General features: G+C 63.4%; 3 protein-coding genes across 3 annotated transcripts; all 3 read left to right on the forward strand.

The window, feature by feature from the left end:
- The first annotated feature begins 1,022 nt into the window (after window positions 1–1,022).
- STPG3 (sperm-tail PG-rich repeat containing 3) lies at window positions 1,023–3,643 on the forward strand. The gene is made up of 5 exons (XM_057499425.1): window positions 1,023–1,129; window positions 1,225–1,382; window positions 1,484–1,791; window positions 1,850–2,204; window positions 2,326–3,643. Exons 1-5 carry the CDS (start codon window positions 1,023–1,025, stop codon window positions 2,457–2,459), a joined length of 1,062 nt encoding a protein of 353 aa, XP_057355408.1. The 3' UTR covers window positions 2,460–3,643.
- A 1,349-nt stretch (window positions 3,644–4,992) lies between these two features.
- NELFB (negative elongation factor complex member B) lies at window positions 4,993–14,365 on the forward strand. The gene is made up of 13 exons (XM_036900845.2): window positions 4,993–5,295; window positions 5,584–5,759; window positions 5,946–6,045; window positions 6,414–6,644; window positions 8,444–8,629; window positions 9,240–9,352; window positions 9,936–10,038; window positions 10,238–10,333; window positions 10,501–10,643; window positions 10,729–10,835; window positions 13,059–13,200; window positions 13,289–13,397; window positions 13,509–14,365. The coding sequence occupies exons 3-13, from the start codon at window positions 5,995–5,997 to the stop codon at window positions 13,653–13,655; spliced, it is 1,428 nt and encodes a 475-aa protein (XP_036756740.2). The 5' UTR covers window positions 4,993–5,295; window positions 5,584–5,759; window positions 5,946–5,994; the 3' UTR covers window positions 13,656–14,365.
- An 826-nt stretch (window positions 14,366–15,191) lies between these two features.
- On the forward strand, window positions 15,192–18,161 carry TOR4A (torsin family 4 member A). The gene is made up of 2 exons (XM_036900847.2): window positions 15,192–15,984; window positions 16,721–18,161. The coding sequence occupies exons 1-2, from the start codon at window positions 15,889–15,891 to the stop codon at window positions 18,029–18,031; spliced, it is 1,407 nt and encodes a 468-aa protein (XP_036756742.2). The 5' UTR covers window positions 15,192–15,888; the 3' UTR covers window positions 18,032–18,161.
- Window positions 18,162–18,433: the final 272 nt, after the last annotated feature.

The raw sequence follows: 18,433 nt of genomic DNA on the forward strand, positions 1-18,433 counted from the left end.
CATGATGTCACCTACCAGGGCAGTGTTTGTTGTGGGGAGAAATCAGAGCTGACCCGAAGGACCAATGACAGGGGCTTTGTTACAAAGCTGTATCTGCAGCCCTGTCACTTGTGCCCTCACAGAACATTGTGCAACACAAGAGGTGCCCAAAGCACAGAAAGGGCTGTGAGCCCCTCATCCTGTTGGAACGTGTCCCATGTGGGATGCCCCTGAGACCAGGTAATGCTGGATGGGAGAGATAAGGAGAGGAAGAGACTGCCTCAGGGTTGGGGGGGCTCTCCTGGGCTGAGTCCTTGACTTAGGCCTGCTCGGCGGACTACTTGAGGCCAGGGCTGGAGCTGGCAGGCTGGTCAGCTCCAGAGGGCACTGCAAGGACCCTGATGCCTAGGTGGGCTCTTGCTCACTCAGGCCCATTGCTCCTTTGCATTTTGACCTAGGCAGCCTTATCTATGACACCTTCTGGCCTCCGTGTCCCCAAGCAGAGGACAGGCCCCCACACCTCGGCCCTGCCTGCGCCACCAGGTGGCTCCAGGGTCAGGCTGCCTCAAGTCAGCACAATACACTCAGACCCATCAGCTGTTGCTTGGCTTTTCCAAGGGTTGGGTTTTGGGGGTGGAGGGACTCCTCCTCCTCCAGGGAGCCTCCTTGGACCACTTCTGGCTGGCCCTGCACAGCTGGGCAGACCAGAACACCCGCTTCCTTTTCCACCTCCCAGAAGCCCCGTTAGAGTAGCCTCTGACCCTCCAGGGGACCCTAAAGTCCAGGAAAGGGGAAGGGTTGGGACAGGGAAGGGGAAAGGGAGCCAAGGAGGGCAGGTTAGAGGTCCTTCTGGCCAGGCCGTCCCACCTGGCAGCTCAGGGGAGGGGCCTCTCTGGGGGTCCCACTGCAGCAGTCCCTTTAGGGCTGGACAGTGCTCCTTCCCCAGGGAGTCCCTGGCAACCAGGGTGGGGGCACCAGTGATGGTCCAGTGAGGTCACAGAACCCCAAGGTGCCCCTGGGGAAGGCAGCCAGAGACTCTGACAATGAATTTTGACCAGAAGGCTGTGAAATTCCTGGCAAATTTTTACATCAATGGAGGCAAACACTGGACCCATGGCCCCTTGAGGCAGAAGCTGCTCGTGCCCAGCCGGTAACTTCCCAGGGCGGTGGGTGGCTGGGAGCCGGCCAGGGTGGGTGGCCTGGGTCCCCGGGCTGGGTGGCCGGCAGCTGTCATCTCCCCTGCAGGCCCAAGGCTGCTGTGAGGTTGTCGGGCCCGGAGCTAGGGGCCGCCTGTGACCAAATGCGGCCCCAAGAGGCGCAGGAGTTCCCAGCTAGCATCAGGATGCACACGGGTCCCCTCCAGGAGCCCCCGCCTCCCTGCACCCGGAATCTGAGAGAGCTGTGTGAGTGGGGGTCCCGGCTGACCCCGCCCCAGTCTGGTCTGGGGAGGCGGGGCACGGTCGGGGAGGGGCCTGCCAAGGAGCCAGAGTTTGTTTCCTGCCAGTGCTGGAGCTGCGGCCCCCCGTCGTGACCGACCTGGATATCCCCGGGCCCACCACGTACCGGGTGCCCGACGCTTCCGTGCGCGAGTCCTCCCCACACCCGCACTTCAGCTTCGGCCGCAAGCCCCCGGCCCGCGGTGTGTGCGCCCCCTCGCCCGCGCCCGCCCCCTGGGCTGCGCTCCGGCACAGGCCCTGTCTCCCAACCACGCTGCCCCCTGCAGAGGGCGGCGGCCGCGGGGCGTGGCGGACCGTATGGTTCCAGAGGGAGAGCCCCGTCTCGCAGAAAGCCGACTTCAAAAGGGAGCCAGAGGTGGGGGCTCGGATCGCACGTGCGGCGGGAGGGGAGGGGGCGGGGCCTGCGGGCCGAGGGGCGGGGCCTGCGGTCGGCGGGCGGTCCTGCAGCAGCAGCCCCTTCTCCGCAGCGGCCCTCGCCCGCAGACCACCGGCCGCTCAGCCGATCCGCCTTCCCGGCCTTCAGCCTCGGGGCCGGCCGCTCCGCCTCCAGGACACGTGAGGCCCGCGCCCGCCTGGGGCAGCTGCGGGTCGGGGGTGCCGTTCACCATGTCCAGCCCCACCTTCAGGCCCTTCCGCAGACCCCGGGGGCCGAGAAGCGCCCCAGCCCCAACACCTACGACATCCTTCCCGGGTGCTGCCTGCAGAGGTCGCGCCCGCCCGCTTTCTCCATGAGCCGCTCGCCTGCTTTCGACTCCTGGGTCAGCTACTGTAAGAAGGCCACGGAGACAGGCCAGTCCGGGGCAGGGTGGGATTGCGGCTTGAGGCAGCTGGGGGCCAGGCAGCGGCTGGCGCTGTAGCCTTGGCGGCCCCCCGACCTGTCTCTCTGCAGCCCGCACCCCTGGCCCAGCCGCCTACCACGTGGAGGATTGCTATAACTCGCGCTTCCCCTCAGCACCCGGAGTGGTCATCCAGGGCGTGCGAAGACCCAAGCGCCACGACACGGGCCCCTTCAGCACGCTTTAGCACCCACTGGACGCAGCCGGCCAGCCGTTATGGCAAGGAACCCTCCCTGTCCCTCTGGGGCATTCCCAGGCCTCCCTCTGGAACTCAGTGACCCTCGCCTGGCCTCCTGACCTTCTGAATGGGACAATCCACCATCCACCCTTCCGGCTGGCCAATCCTTCTTTGATCTGTGGACGAGGAGGGCCCAGCTGCAAGCCCCCTTCTGCCCACCACATTGCAACACAGAGATGCTGTTGGTTCTTCTGAACTCTGTGTCTCCTTGACCACCATCCTGGCCCAGTGGGCCATCCTGGGGATGTGGTCTGGTGCTGGCCTGTCATATCTGGCTTGGCTTCCCCAGGCTAGGGGGTCTCCCTTCTTCTTCCCTTAAGTGCTCTCTTCTGTAGGCTGGGTATGATGGCAGCCCGGGACCTGTGGGCAATGAAGGACACCCCACCTAGCCATGCCACCCAGGGGGTTAGGTCAGCTTCCAGTCTGCCTGAGAATCAGGAACTGAGGTGTTGGGACAGAGGTGGGAGTCAGACTCCCTGAGGGACCATCATCTTAGGTGTGATCAGCCTGCCCAACCACCAGAGAAGGCCCAGAAGACCAGCTGATCAGGAACTGGCCCACTTCCTCCAGCCCCTGCCCAAAGACCTAGAAAGCATGCCCAGGGCTGTGCAGACCAAGCTCCACCCAGGACTCCCTGAGTCTGCTTGTTAGGGCCCTGCTCCTGCTTATAGCAAAAGCCTGGCCATTGCTGGTCATTACTAGCCAGCTTTCCAGTTGAGGGGTGGGCCCGAGACTGCCTCCCTTGCAGGGGCCTCACCTGCAGCTTGTGGTGGCTCCTGTCACAGCACCAATTCCTTCCTGGGTCCCCCTTGTGCCACCCAAGCCCTGGATCAGTGCCCGTCCTGTGTCTCCTCAGCCAGGTCTCTGCCCCTTTAAAGGGCAGTGCAGCAGCCCTGCTGTGGTGTCTGCCTGTGGGTAAAATTGTAACATTTCCAGAGTATCTCGCCTGGCTTTAGTGCATCTGCATATCCTCAGGGGTGGAGAGAAGTTCATCTCCATGTCAATGGGTGATTGCCTGGGCAACCAAGGGCTTAACTGTACCTGAGAGGTGAGGGGAAGTTCTTATTTTGCTTCTGCCAGGCTCAAGAAAGAGAGACGGCCCTGGACTGCAGTTTGTAAGCAATAAACGTATTTTAAACTTTATTTCTCCTTTTGACTGATTTCGGTTTTAGAGGTATTCTGCCCCTGGATTTCCTCTCCCCGGACTTACACTGCCTCACTCACCTCTGCAGGGAGGCCCAGGCCCAGAGAGGGTCTGTATGCTGTGCACCTGTGACCTCTTCTAGGGCTGAACTGTCTGGGGACTGATCCTTGGTGGCCCTGGAAATCAGAGCAGTGGGACTGCAGATGGTCATCACTGGACTCTGGGTTGACTAGCTTGGCCAGCAGGCAACAGAAAGCTGTGGAAGCCCGGCCTTTCGGAACCAGGCCCACGGTGAGGGCGCCAGAACCTCTGCTCAGAGCTGCACCATCAGCAAACTCCCAGGGGTCAGAGGAGTGAGACCAGCTGGGCTAAGGAGGGAAGGCTACCTGTGGGAGGTGGTAGAGGGCCGGGCTTTCAAGGATGAGCAAGAATTCGCTGGGCAGCAGAGATAATTTCTAGCAGACCTCAAAGCCAAGGCACTTGAAAAGGGAGTGTGTGATGTTTGGAATGGCCAAGCTTGGGAGGACATAGGGCTGGTGGGATGGAAGGAGGGGAGCTGAAGGGGTGGAGGGGCTGCAGAGGGCTGAATGCTCAATGCAGGGGTGTACACACGTAACAAGGGGAGCCTACCGGCCCAATATGAGCTTCTTGCGCCAGAAGGGACAGGGAACATCCTAGAACCTGGGACCTGCGTTCACAATGAGGCAGGCTGTAAGTCAGCCGGAGGGCCTATCACCTTGGGTTAGCCTGGGGGCTGGGTGCTCAGTGACCAGAGGACAGCCACTCTGTCTCATTCCCACTGTGCGTCCAGGTCTCTGCTAGGCACCCCCGTAGCCACCCCCACTGGGAGGCACACCGAGACTTTAGTCTTCACAACGACCCATGGTCCCTGTTTGGCAAGGAAGCCAGGTTCCAGAGAGAGAAGGCCATGCACCTGGTGGGACCCAGGTGGAGGGAGCTTCTCGGTGCTGGTGCTCCACTTCCTCAAACAAAAATTTTCTCGATGTCAAGAGGCTGCTGTGAAATCAGCAACGGGATTTTTCATGATCATGAAAATAAAACGTACTTAGCTAAAATCTCCGTTCTGACACTCAGAGGAGGCCGACCCCAACAGCCGCAGGACCCCCGTGCCCCACCCCTGCCCACTGCCCCCGTAGCCACCCCGCGGGGGATCGGGCTCTGCGCTCCCAGAGGAGGGCGGGGCCTCGCCGGCCGTGAGCGTCACCCCGGCACCGCCCTCGCGCCGGCCGCGAGCCCGGCGCCGCTCCCAGGAACCTCTGCGCGGCGGTGGCGGCGTTTCCGGGGGCCCGGCCGGTGGGCGGGCCGGGCTCTGCGGGGCGGAAGTGGGCGGCTGCGGTTCGAGCAGAGCCGTGCTGCTGGCGGGACCTGGCCGAGCTGGAGGGCGTCGGGGAGCGGGGCTCGGGTGGCCCCCGGGGCCCGGGCGAACGGGCTGCCGGGGCGCCTTCGGCGGTCTCGGCGGCGCCAGGGGAGCGCGGTGGGGATGGGGCGCCGGGCCGGGCGGGCGCTGGGGCCTCGGCCCTGTTCGCGGGGCTGCAGGACCTGGGCGTGGCCAACGGCGAGGACCTGAAGGAGACGCTCACCAACTGCACGGAGCCTCTGAAGGCCATCGAGCAGTTCCAGGTGGGCCCCGGAGGAGGCCGCGCCGTCTGGGCGCCAGTCCGGCCGGGGGCGGGGTCGCCAGACGGAGGAACCGTGTGTCCCCAGCCAGTACCCTGTTGACCGACATCTGGGGTCTCCAACTTCTGCGATTACGACCGGCGCTGCCGGGTCCATGGCTGCACCTGCTTGCTGAGTTTGGGAGGTCCGGGGTCTGGCCAGACGTGGCTGGGGCTGAGGTTTCTGTTGTCGCGCCCCTCGCCCCCCAAAGTGATCACAGGTCGACCGCAGGCTGACCTTCTGCTGCTTCAGACAGAGAACGGAGTGCTGCTGCCCTCCCTGCAGTCGGCCCTGCCCTTCTTGGACCTGCACGGGACGCCCCGTCTGGAGTTCCACCAGTCGGTGTTCGATGAGCTTCGGGACAAGCTTCTGGAGCGCGTGTCAGCCATTGCCTCGGAGGGGAAGGCTGAGGAGAGGTGGGTGGGCAGGTGAGGTGTCCGACCAGCCTTGGGACCGGCCACAGCGCCTACTGTGACTCTGGCTACACATGCTCACTCCAGAAGGGGGCCTCTGCCCCGTGTGTCCCACCCGTGGAGACTGGACCCCTTAGATGTCTGGGGACAGACCTTCCGACTCAGTCCTGTGCTGCTCCCTCAGCCTGCGAGTTTTTCCAGGTCCAAGAAACTGGAAGACCTTCTGGAGAAGAGCTTTTCTCTGGTGAAGATGCCATCTCTGCAGCCAGTGGTGATGTGTGTCATGAAACACTTGCCCAAGGTAAAAGCCGTGGGGGTCAGCATGCCCAGGGCGCCCACTGCACAGCATCCTGGACTGGGGAAGTGGTCCAGATGTCAGCTTAGCTCCAGGGAGTTTCCTGAGCTGCATGCCCGAGGCAGGGACAGCGGCAAGGCACATCCTCTGCGCTGGCTTCTCCATGATGAGCCACGTAGTGACCAAAAGCTTGGCATGAGAGTCGGGGTGCAGGGCCCTTTCTGGGAAGAGTGGTTTATTTTCAGTACTGCTGCCTCTGCCTGCAGACACAGGTGCCCCCGTTCCTTGGGGCTGGGCTTGAGGCAGTTTCTGCCGTTGTCGGGGGGTGGGGTGGGGGGGAGAGGCCTTGTCAGGCAGCCTGTGGGGTCGTGTAGGTTCCTGAGAAGAAGCTGAAGCTGGTGATGGCTGACAAGGAGCTGTACCGGGCCTGTGCTGTGGAGGTGAAACGGCAGATCTGGCAGGACAACCAGGCACTCTTTGGCGACGAGGTCTCCCCGCTGCTGAAGCAGTATATTCTGGAGAAGGAGAACACGCTCTTCAGCTCGGAGCTCTCCGTCCTGCACAATTTCTTTAGTCCTTCCCCCAAGACAAGGCGCCAGGGTGAGGTGAGATGGGGCAGGATGGATGCAGGGCTGGGTGGCTCTGAGGGGCCCACTGTGACCAGCCCCTCTGCCACTCCGTGAATGTTTGGGTTCTGCTTCTGGACATGTGGACTTGTCCGTTTGGCTGGCATTGTGGTGCCTGGGTGTGGGTCCTTGGCTCTATGGACTTGGTGTCTTTCAGTCAAGCTCACCTTGTTTTCAGCTCAGAAATTTTTTCTGATTTTATGTTTGACTCATTTGCTGCTTTGACAAACGTTTCTTGAGTGCCAACTCCTCACCACAGGTGCCTGGACCCTTGAGTGACCGACCCTGGAGGTCAGGGCACTCGCAGTCTTTTGGGGGACAGGACTCTATGCAGTAAAAGTCTTGTGTCGGTTGCCAAGAGCTCGAGGGGTAGGTAGGGCTGCGGAGACAAGAGGTCCCAGAGCAAGACGAGGCAGGGCTGGAGTCTGGGAGACAGGGAGAAGAGGCAGGGGGCTGTGAGCGGAGGCTCTGGAGGGGAGCAGGCCCAGTGTCTGGCCGTCCAGGGAGATGAGGAGGCCGTGTGGCTGGAGCTGAGAGCACGTGGGCAAGTGGGGTGGGGGTGAGGTCAGGAAGGCCGGGGGCCACTGTGGGGACTTTGGCTTTTCTCAACGAGGTGGGGGTCACTGAAGCTGCCTGACCTAGCTCCTGGATGACCACTCACTCCACAAGGAAGGTGACAGTGACATGGGGCTGCTGGCCGAGTGGCATTTGGTGTCCTGTTGCATTTTGTCATGTTCAGCTGCCCATCTTGGGGTTCCTTGTGTTTGGCAGGCAGTAGGACCTGACTGGATGTTCTTCCCAAGTCTGGCCCGTGGTTGCAGCACTGCTTCCTGGGTGGGCCACAGAGCGAGTCCCCGGGCCGCGCTCTCTGTGCCTTCCTGCTCGTCTTACGGGAAGCCTGGCCGGTGGTCCCCTCCTTCCTCGTGCTTCCCTCCAAACCAGTATCTCCCTTGGGACCCAGGGCCTTCCTGCTCAGGTGTGGCCTCACCACTGCAAGGGGAGAAGATCTTGGCAGGGGACAGCATCCTCCCTTGGTCTTCGGGTGGGGGTCAACCGGTGGGGCCGTGGCTCTGTGCCCAGTGTCCTGAGCTTTCCGTCCTGCCTCATTCGTGTGTGAGGCAGGCCCTGGGCCGTGTTCAGGGCTGGCATGCGTCAGTGTTGCGGTGTTGAGACATGAGACGCAGGTTGTGGCCAGGCCTGCTCTGCTGCTGGAGCCCCAAGGCCTGTGGAGAGTCCTTGGCAGGGCCCTCCCTCCAGGTGGCCTTTGGGCCCAGTCTGGGATCCTGCTCTTCTGTTTCCTTGCTGCATCCAGCCTGGGGCCTTGGGGCTGCTACAGTGTCTGTTGCCCCTGCCTGTGTGTGCGTCTTTCCTGCCATTATACGCAAGCCGAGCTACCGTCAGGGCCAGCGAGGAGCGAGTGGCCGGGGCAGGAGCCTCTCGAGGGTAGACAGGGAGCAGGTGTAGGCGGGCCTGCGGGTGCCAGAGGAGGGGTGCAGTGGGGAAGACACAGCCAGGCAGCCCAGCTGGGCCTGAGCCAGTGGCAGTGAGGCCTTGACCCAAACTGAGGATGGTCTGTGGGGGGACCTGGCCTCCGGTGGCTCTGCGGAGTCTGGGGTCACTGGCCTGTGGCCTTTCAGAGAAGCCGTGTAGCCTGACATGGGGTTCACCCCCTCAGAGCCAGGGGGGCGCCCCCTACCGGAGCCCATGAGGTCTAGCCCCAGACTGGCAGAGGAGGGCATTGGAGGCTGTTGGTGATAGTGTGGGCCCACCCGCCGCAGGTGGTGCAGAAGCTGACACAGATGGTGGGTAGAAACGTGAAGCTGTACGACATGGTGCTGCAGTTCCTGCGCACGCTGTTCCTGCGCACACGGAATGTGCATTACTGCACGCTGCGCGCCGAGCTGCTCATGTGCCTGCACGAGCTGGATGTCGGCGACATCTGCTCCGTGGACCCCTGCCACAAGGTGTGCCTGCGGGCCCCTGCCGTGGGGCGCACCTGCCCCCTTCCCCCAGCGTCCCTCCACCCCTGGAGCTGAGGGTCCTGGTATCTGGGCCCCACCTGCCTGTCGGCCACCCAGCTGGGAGACAGTGTCCTCTGGCACTTGACCCAGAGCCAGCTGCCCTGCATCTCTCCCACCAGCCTGCTCCATCTGGTCCTCCCCTCCAGCCGGGGCAAGGCCCTGTGGCCACTCCTGGACCCTTGCTCCAGCGTCCTCTGGTCTGCCTTGGATCTTCAAGGCCACTCGTTGGCGAGCACCAGGCTCCAGGCACGCTCTTGCCCCGGCATGGACACTGTGTGGCTGAGGTGGCATCACCTCTAGGGGGCTGTGGGATCCTGCTGAGACTGAAGCATCCTCCCCACACTGGGGGCTGCTGGAGAGCCCCCTTTCAGAACAAAGCACAGATGCTGCCTCTGTGCCGACCCAAGGGGACCTGGGCCCTCAGACCTGTTTACCCTGGGCTGACCCGGACGAGCCTGGGCAGTCTGAGGCCGGGCGGCGTCTGCCTGAGAGGTGAGCACTGTTCCAAGGCTGAGGTATCTGATCACAGCCTGACTGTGCTTGGTCCCTGCAGTTCACCTGGTGCCTGGACGCCTGCATCCGTGAGCGGTTTGTGGACAGCAAGAGGGCCCGGGAGCTGCAGGGGTTTCTCGATGGAGTGAAGAGGGGGCAGGAGCAAGTCCTGGGGTGAGGGCCGCCCTGACCAGTCCTGCTGGGGTGCTGTGTCCACAGGCACGGGCAGGGAGTCAGTTCCGGTGTGCAGGAGAGCTGCCTGGCGCCTCACGTCCCTGCTGAGAGGGCTCTGGGCCGAGGCTGTTGCAGTCCCGGCCAAGCCGGGGCTCAGGCTGGGGCTGCAGGGCCTGCGGTGGGTGGGAAGCTCCATCCTGGGGTCCGCTGTGCCCGGAGGTGGTGGGGTCTCATCCTCGGAGCCGCTTTCTCTGTGTGGGCCCTGTCCAGCCCTCGGTCACCGATCCTTCTCTCTCTGTGATTGTCTCTGGGACTGTGGTTGAATTTATGATGGAGTCGAGGTCAGGTTTTCATAACCAAAAGAAGGACTTTAATTTTGTAAAAGGCTTTTTAACTTCCCAGTTTCTTGAGTAAGTTAAGGGCAAGTTATGAAATGTAAGCTTTTCTTTGAAAGACTTTCCAAGTGGGATGGGCTCGTTCTGCGTGGAGGGCCGTCCCCCTGACAGCGGCTGAGGCAGCCCAGCCCGTGGCTGCCCCTTGGTGGGCTGGGGGTGTCCCTGTTCATGTAGGTTCATCTTCACAGGGATCTGTCCATGATCCTGTGTGACCCCTTCGCCATCAACACCCTGTCGCTGAGCACTGTGAGGCACCTGCAGGAGCTGGTCGGCCAGGAGACACTGCCCAGGGTGAGTGTGCTTGGCTGGCCACGCTGCCTCCCAGGTGGGTGGACTGGCGGTGGCCAGGTTTGCACAGGTGTCTGCAGAGAGCACCTGTTGTCTGCGGAGGGCACGTGGAGCCTACGGGAGGAGCTGCCGGTCCTGGTGTGTGCGAGGTCAGGGAGGGCACAGCTCTGGTGAGCTCACGCTGAGGCCCCGTGCCCCACAGGACAGTCCTGACCTCCTCCTGCTGCTCAGGCTGCTGGCACTGGGCCAGGGAGCGTGGGACATGATCGACAGCCAGGTCTTCAAGGAGCCCAAGATGGTAATGGGCTTGGGATGGGGTCACTTCTACCCTTTTTTTCCAGGGGCTAAGGGGCCCTGAGGTCAGGAAAGTGGGGTCTCTGGAGGTAGGAAGGTGGAGTGGGCCCTCAGGTTGTTGGGCAAGATGGATGTGAGGGAGGCGGGTGAGCTCAGGGCCCGTCTGCCTAGGAGGTGGAGCTTGTCACCAGGTTCCTGCCCATGCTCATGTCCTTCGTGGTGGACGACCACACCTTCAGCGTGGATCAGAAGCTCCCGGCAGAGGAGAAAGCCCCAGCCACGTACCCGAACACGCTTCCAGAGAGCTTCACCAAGTAGGACTCGGGGCTGCGGGTGGGACCTGTGCCTTGGCTGCCCCGGCCATGCGGGCAGCGCCCCCACTGATGGCCTGGCCTGCAGGTTCCTGCAGGAGCAGCGCATGGCCTGTGAGGTGGGGCTCTACTACGTGCTGCACATCACCAAGCAGAGGAACAAGAACGCGCTGCTCCGCCTGCTGCCGGGGCTTGGTGAGTGTGCCCGCCTGTGGGCCAGACCCCTCCTGCCTCCCTCATCTTCTGGAGTTATTTTGGGGCAAAAGGCAGGAGCTCAGCTTTGCACTTTGACAGATGCCTGAGCTCCTGTCACCACATGTTGAAGGGTCCTCTCCACAGTGACGGAAGAACCAACTTAATTTTAGCTTAACGTGTGCGGGGCAATGGAGCCCCTCAAGTCCGCAGGTGGTGGAGAGCGCCCCCACCCGAGGTGGGGGAGGAGCCACTTCCTTTGGAAGCCTCTGGCTGCATGGAGTTCAGGGCAGGGGGCAGTTGCTGCAGTCTGGGAAGAGGAGGGAGGGGTCTGAGTGGACCCCTTCAAGAGTAAGCTGCAGCATGAGCCAGGGAGGGCTTCTGGAAACACCTGACTTTGCCAGCACACACACAGGCCCAGGGGCCTCCGCCGGCTCGGGTCTCATCTGGGGCGGTGAGCCTACTTTATAAAGATCTCACCTGTTACCTGCTGAGCGTGTTTCTAGGTCACTGACACATGGGGTGGTGGTGATGTGTTCTCCGCCTTTTCTGCATGAGGAAAGCGCTCTGTTGTGGGTGTTAATTTGTGCCTAGCCCCTCTTGAACCCGACGGCACAGGCCTGTTCTCTTAGTCTGGAGATCAGAAGTCCGAAGCCGGTGCCAAGCCCAGGGCGGGAAGGAAGTCCAGGAAGAGGCTTCCCTGGCCCCTCCGGCCTCTGGGGCCAAGGCAGCCTTAGCCCCTGGCCCCTCCCCCTGCCTCCGCTATGCACGCTCCAGCCTCTGCTGCCCTGTCCCGCTACGCGCTGTGAGGACGCTGAGGGCGCGGGGCTCACTGACGTCAGCAGGATGGTCTCCCTTCTTGGGAGACAGTCAGCACACAAGGTGGAATGTCCACGGGCTCCTGGGTCAGGACAGGAGCGCCTCTGGGGCCGTCCTGCTGGCCACCGGCTGCAGCCCATCTGTCTCTTTGTGGGGACTTCCAGGAGCAGTTTTATAAATCACTTGCTTGTCTCATCTTTCTATTCATTACAGTGCTTTTCTCTTTCTCTCCTTTGTGTCATCAGTACAGTCTAGTGAAGATGGGCTTGGTTTTTTCATTTTTCTTCTATCTTTTAACTTTTTATTATGGGGACTTCTGGTGAGATCAGAAGTGGAGTGTGGGGAGGCCCAGGGCCCTCACCCCTCCTCAGGCTGCCTTGGTGATGGTCAGGACGTAAACCCTGATTCCCAGCTACGAGGATCAGACATCCTGACAGAAGGAGGGCCCTTAAGGCCCACGACCGCAGCCCATGAGCATGCCCGGGTCCCAGGCCCGCTGGCCACATTTCCCGAGTGGCACATAATGGTTTTGTGCAGGTGGTTTGTTCGGGTCAGGATTCCTTCCCTTGCCCATGTATCCTCTGCCTCTCGGGTTTCTCATAATCTGTAGGGCCACATGGGACTGACCGGGGGACCAGGGCACTTGTTCCCCAGTTAGGATTTGGCTGGCGCCTCCCTGGTGTCTTGACCATGTATGTGCCCCCCACCCCCCATGTCCCCCTGTGAGCGGGCCACAGGCTGCGACAGCGGTGGCCAGACACCAAAGACGCGCACCTTGCGCTTGGCCGGGGTCAGCTGCGGCTCTTCACAGAGCTCCCTGCTGGTGTTTCTGTAGCAGCTGGCACAGCCCCTGCGTCTGGGCACGCGTCCCCGTATGGCCTGCTGCCCTCCAGCTGCGTCGTCACCCTGCTGGCCGTGCGCTCAGTCTCTCCTGTGAGACTTGTCCTGAGTCACTTTGGCCACCACTCTCAAGTCTTCCTGTTTGTGGCACCCCAAAAAAGGAGCACCTCCCTCTGTCCTCTTCCCATAGGGTGGCACCAGCCTTAGCCCATGGACTCCTGGGCCAGGCTGTGGCCTGTTTGTTCTCTGGTTACTGGTCTGGTTGGGATCCCTGTCTTGGGGTCTGCTTAATCTAGTCCCTCAGCCCCTGAGCAAAGCCAGTGGGGTGGGCGCTCACCCCTGCCCCGCGGACCTGGGCACTGCACCTCTGCTCACTGCTTAGGCCCAGACCCCCCCAGCGGCCCCCACTGGCTGCCTCGCCTGCCCAGGCCCACCTTCTGGCCCTCAGGAAACCTGTGCTCCGAAGTCGGGGTCTCCCTACGATTCACAGGTCTGGGGAGCAGAGGGCTGGCCCTGGGCACAGGGTGTGAGTGGTGCCCAAGGTGGGCTGACGCCTGCTGTTTGCAGTGGAGACCTTTGGTGACCTGGCGTTCGGCGACATCTTCCTCCACCTGCTCACGGGGAACCTGGCGCTGCTGGCAGACGAGTTCGCCCTGGAGGACTTCTGCAGCAGCCTCTTCGATGGCTTCCTCCTCACGGCCTCCGCCAGGTACCTTTCTGTGCTTTGGGCCCTGGCAGCCAGGGCTGAGGGGCAGGGGTCACCAGCTACCCGCCGCCTTGCCCATGGCCTCTTGCAGGAAGGAGAGTGTACAGCGGCACGCGCTGCGGCTCCTCGTCCACCTGCACCACCGGGTGGCGCCATCCAAGCTGGAGGTCCTGCAGAAGGCACTGGAGCCGTCGGGTCAGGTGGGTGCCCTGCCGTGCTAGCCTGACGCCCCCTCCAGGTTTGCGTGTTGTCCACTTGAGTCCGCTCTGAGTAGCCTGAGGCCTGCCCGAAACGCTGCACTTTCCCTGCAGAGCGGAGACGCGGTAAAGGAGCTCTACTCCCAGCTTGGTGAAAAGCTGGGGCAGCTGGACCACCACAAGCCCAGCCCAGCCCAGGCCACTGAGAGTCCGGCCCTGGAGCTGCCCCTGCCCGCTGTGCCCGCCCCCACTGGGCTCTGAGGCTTTCCTTGGGCTGCTCAGGACTGGGCAGTGCCCCGGTAGGGACCTGTGAGTGCTGGGGCCCCATGTCTCCTGAAGCGAGTCGGCTGCTCCTGGGGCTCAGGTGGGCTGGGTGAGACCCCCTCTGCCCTGCAGGCCGTCCTGTGGGTGGTGCCCCTCCACAGCCACAGCCCCGCCCTGAACGGGGTCCTGGAAGGGGTGTGCCATCTGTGTAAACGGGACCTGCGTTCCTTCTCATGCTTTCCAGCTATGGAACGCCTGCTCATGCCTGCCTCACAGGGTGGGTACCCACTGCAGAGGAGGAACAGAAGGGCAGTAGTTGGGATTAGGACTAAGCCACCTGTTTTCCAAGGGGAGAGGGCAGAGGGGCCATAGTGTGAAGGGACGGGCTGGGCCAGCCCTGCTGGCAGATTGGTTTGTGGGCCAGGACGCCTGCAAATGAACCCAGCTCTGTCCAGGTTGCTTCTGAGGTCTGACAGTGGACACTCTGGCTGACCCTGGACCCCAGAAGCAGGGAGCTGCTCCTACCCTGGCTGGCAGCATCCCATGGAGCAGGTACGGCCAAAGAAGCCTAGGCCTCCCGCCTGCTACCTCAGTTTACCCCTGAAGCCGGAACTCCTTGCTCGGCCATGCTGTCTTGGCCCAGTGAGGGGTTGCTGTTACACACAGTGGGGCTGACTTTCGTGAATAAAAGGCATTTGGTGAATGCATTGTGCTTGCACAGGCTGGGCACTGAACGCAGGCCAGGCGGGCAGGCTCCTTCGAGGGGTGTTCAGTCTGCGGGCCCGCCTGGATCCTCAGCCCTGCCTGTGGGGGAGTTCTCAGGGAGGAGGCAGATGTGTGGGGGCCACGCTGGGGGTCAGGAAGCCAGGTCCCGGGCTGCATGGCAGGTCCCTCCTTCCTTGCTAAGGCTGCGAGGCTCAGTTAGGCCCGGGCAGGGGAGGTCCTGGGAAGGGTGGAAGCACTGCCAGCACACACGGTAGGCGAGGTGCCTGGGGGATCCCTGAGCACCGGGCCCCACACGCAAAGGGGTGGCAGGTCGGGCCAGGCCCCGAGGCTGGAGAAGAGGATGCCAAGCAGTGGTTTCTCAGTGCAGTGGGCCTGCCAGAGGACACTGGACGGATGGGCAGACAGAAACCTCCACCCGTCACCAGGAGGCCTGTGAATCCCATGATCTGGAAAGAGTGGGAGCCCCAGCCTGGGACCAGCATTCCCCTAATGCAGATCCTCCCTGTGGCACAGGGAAGGGGCCCAGTGTGCTGGGCAGTGGGACCTGTGTGTGCAGTGTGTCTGCAGGACAGACGGGGGGTGGCCTGCAGGTGTGGATGGGCTCAGTGCCACGACTGGCTTGGGTCGTTACCGGCTGACAAATTTCTCTGTATGGGCTACAGACAGAGCTGGCGGTGGAGTGGGAGGTGCAGAGGGTCCTCAGGCAGGTCCTTCTGCAGAGGCGGGAGGTGGTGGGGCAGGGCCACGTCGTGCTGGTGTTTGGGGAAGGGTCCAGGTTCTTTCTAAATTTGCTTCCCCTGAGCATGACGTTTCCCCTGGGCATGACGTTTCCCCCAGTTCTAGAATTTCTGCCTGAGCGCACACTACCCTGCCCTTTGGAGGGCTCAGGGCTGGGGGGCAGGGGAAGTAGAAGCAGGAGATGGGGTCAGTGGAGCCCCAGGCCCTGGTCGAGGGGCTTTTAGAATAGGAAATGAGCCCTACTCTGGAAGCTGTCAGGCTGGGGTCAGGGGAGGGAAAGGAGGGTGGGGAGAGATTAGGGCACAGGACCTACCCCCCACTCCTTGCTTACAGGCAGCCAGGATCCCCTGCAGGGCCCTTATAGGGTCAAATGTAGGCTGTGTCCCTGGGGAGGTGGTGGTCCGAGAGCAGACTGGCGGTGGCATCTCGGGGTAGGGATGCCTCTGCCTCAACAAGGGTCCAGAGCCTGGCTCTAGCCAGGAGGGTTTGGAGGACTGCAGGGCGGGGGTGGGTAGGTGACCCACTGGCCAGAGGACCTGGGCAAGCCAGACAGGACTGCTCCCCCCCCACCCGGCGCCTCCGACCAGCCTAAGTCCCGCCCGCGCCGCACCCCTGACTCACTTCCTTTGCATCAAAACGGAAACCTCCCCAGAGCCGCCTCAACCCTGGGAGCTCCCTGGGGACCCGCAGGTGTTGCTGCGCCTCCAGGCCTGAGCTGGCCAGAGGGACCCGACTTACCCCACCCTCACCAGGAAGTCAGCGTTTTATGCTGCTTCAGTGGCAGGCCCCAACGACTGGCGCCAGCAGGGGGCCTTCCTGGGGGGCTGGAGGCCAGCAGGGGCCTGATCTGAAGCAGCTGCAGGTATGGGGGGTGGGCTGGGGCCAGGGGCATCATCCACCCACCTTTCTACAGCTGTCTTCTCTGTCTCCATCTCTCCTTCCTCTCTGGTCTTTTTGTCCATCCTTACACCTCACCCCCGTCCGTCTGGGGGTTGGGGGCTCCCTGCTGCCACTCCAAGTGTTTCCGGTTTTTGGGGTGGGGAGCTGGGAGGCCTGGGCTCAGCCTGGGGATACGGCTGGGGCCCAAGCTGAAAAGCATTAGTTCCAGCTAGAATTTCCCCTAAATGTTCTTAAGTGTGGTGAGGGCACCTCTGAACTCGGGGTGCTGAAGCCTCTGTTGCCTGTGGCCCCTCTTGGGACACGGAGGGCCCCAGGCTCCCAGCAGTCGGAGGTGCTGGTGGAGGGCAGGCCCACCCTTGACCCTTCTTTACCCCTACGCGGCGCCTGGCTGGCATGACTCCTCCTCCAGGAAGCCGGTCTGCCCTCCGATAAGCTGCCCCCCCCCCCCCTCCCTCCAGCCACTTCCTCAAGGCCCGCAGCTGCTCCTGGGAGGGCCCGAGAGATTTGCATTGGGGCCCCGCGCGGAGCCGCTTCCTGGTCAGGGGCGAGACTCTGGCCCAGCGAGGCCTGTGCGCAGGCCCCGGCCGTGGGGCAGACCCGGCGCACTGCGAGGACCTTCCGGGGGGTGGGGCTACTCGGGGGAAGGGTCGTGGTCGCCCAAGGGGAAGTCTGGGGACCCTCCCGCCTTCCCGTTTCAGGGAGGGCGACTTGCATGCCGAGCGCCCCGCACCATGGACGGCGGCCAGCTCAGCTCGGAGCCCGCGGCCGGGGCCCCCGGCGTCCCCTGCCACAGAGTGGTCGCGCCGCTGCGCGCTGTGGTCCGCCTGCGCCGCCGCGTGTGCCTTCTGCGCAAGCGGCGCCTCCTGCCGACCGGCGTGGGCCCGCCCTCTGGGCCCGGGGCACCCCGGCCGGGCTGCAGCTCCGGGGCACCGCGCGCGGACCTGGACCGGCCAAGATTCTTCACCTTCGACGGCCCGGCCGAGCTGACCTCCAGGACGCCGCGCAAGAGGCGCGGGCGCAGCCGCGTGGTGCTCTACCCCGAGACCTCGCGCAAGTGCCGGCCACGCGCGGAGCGTCGGAGCCGCGCTCAGCACTGCCTGTTGCTGCTCGTGGCCATCGTGGGCTTCCAGGTGCTCAACGCCATCGAGAACCTGGACGATAACGCGCAGCGCTACGACCTTGACGGGCTGGAGAAGGAGCTGCAGCGCTCTGTGTTCGGCCAGCCGGCAGCCGTGGGACGCATCGTAGCTCTGCTGCGGGACTACCTGGCCACGCACGTGCACAGCCGCCCACTGCTGCTGGCAATTCACGGGCCCAGCGGCGTGGGCAAGAGCCATGTGGGCCGCCTGCTGGCGCGCCACTTCCGCGCGGTGCTCGAGGACGGCGCGCTTGTGCTGCAGTATCACGCCCGGCACCACTGCCCCGGGCCGCACGCCGCGCATGACTGCCGCGAGCAGCTGGCACGGCGCGTGGCCGAGGTGGTGGCGCGGGCGGAGCTAGAGGAGAAGACCCCGCTCCTGGTGCTGGACGAGGTGGAGCTCACGCCGCCGGAGCTGCTGGACGAGCTGCACGGCTTCCTGCAGCCGCAGCGCTCGCACCACTTTCGTAACGCCATCTACGTGCTCCTCAGCGGCGTGGGAGGCGCAGAGGTCACGCGCTTCGTGCTGCAGAACGCGTCCCATGCGCTGCCCCTGAGCCGCGACGGCGCCCACAGCACCCGGGCCGCAGCGGCGGCGCTGCAGACAGAGGAGGAGCTGCGCGCCGGCCTGAAGGCGTTCCTGGTCCGCGAGCACCCACTGTGGCAGGCCGCGGCCATCGTGCCTTTCCTGCTGCTGGACAAGCGGGACGTGGTCAGCTGCTTCCGGGACGAGATGGCCGGGGAGGGCTTCTTTCCCGAGCAGGCCCGCGCCGAGTCCCTGGCCGCACAGCTCAGCTATTACCGCATCGCCGGCCGCGAGTTTGCTGTCACTGGCTGCAAGCAGGTGGTGGCCAGGGTGAATCTCTTGTAGCCTAGGCGCAGCCGGACCCAGTGGACACTAGCTCCACGTTTGGGTCGATGGCAGTAACCCAGTGGAGGGGATTCTGTGGATTTGCCCCAGGCCCCTGAGGCTCCTAATAAATCTATGGCCCCCTTCCCCCTTCCCCCGCCCCCCCCCCCCCCCCCCCGTCCCCAGCTGGTTCACATTGGGACCTAGGGTGCCTGGGGGGGTGGGGGGGTCATCTTTGAATTTCCATTTTCAATTCCCAGACAGCCCCCAATCTGCCGCCTCCTGGTCCTTGATTTGGCCACATTCCCAGTGCCTGCTGTGTGCGCCACCTGGCAGGCACCCCAGGAGGTGAGCAGGCTGTACCCAGAGGGTGGATGGATGACCTCAGAGAGAGGGTCACACTGCTGGTCCCCTGCAGGGCTG

This window comes from Manis pentadactyla, chromosome 3 (genome assembly GCF_030020395.1).
Source record: "Manis pentadactyla isolate mManPen7 chromosome 3, mManPen7.hap1, whole genome shotgun sequence".
Classification (NCBI taxonomy): Eukaryota; Metazoa; Chordata; class Mammalia; order Pholidota; family Manidae; genus Manis; species Manis pentadactyla.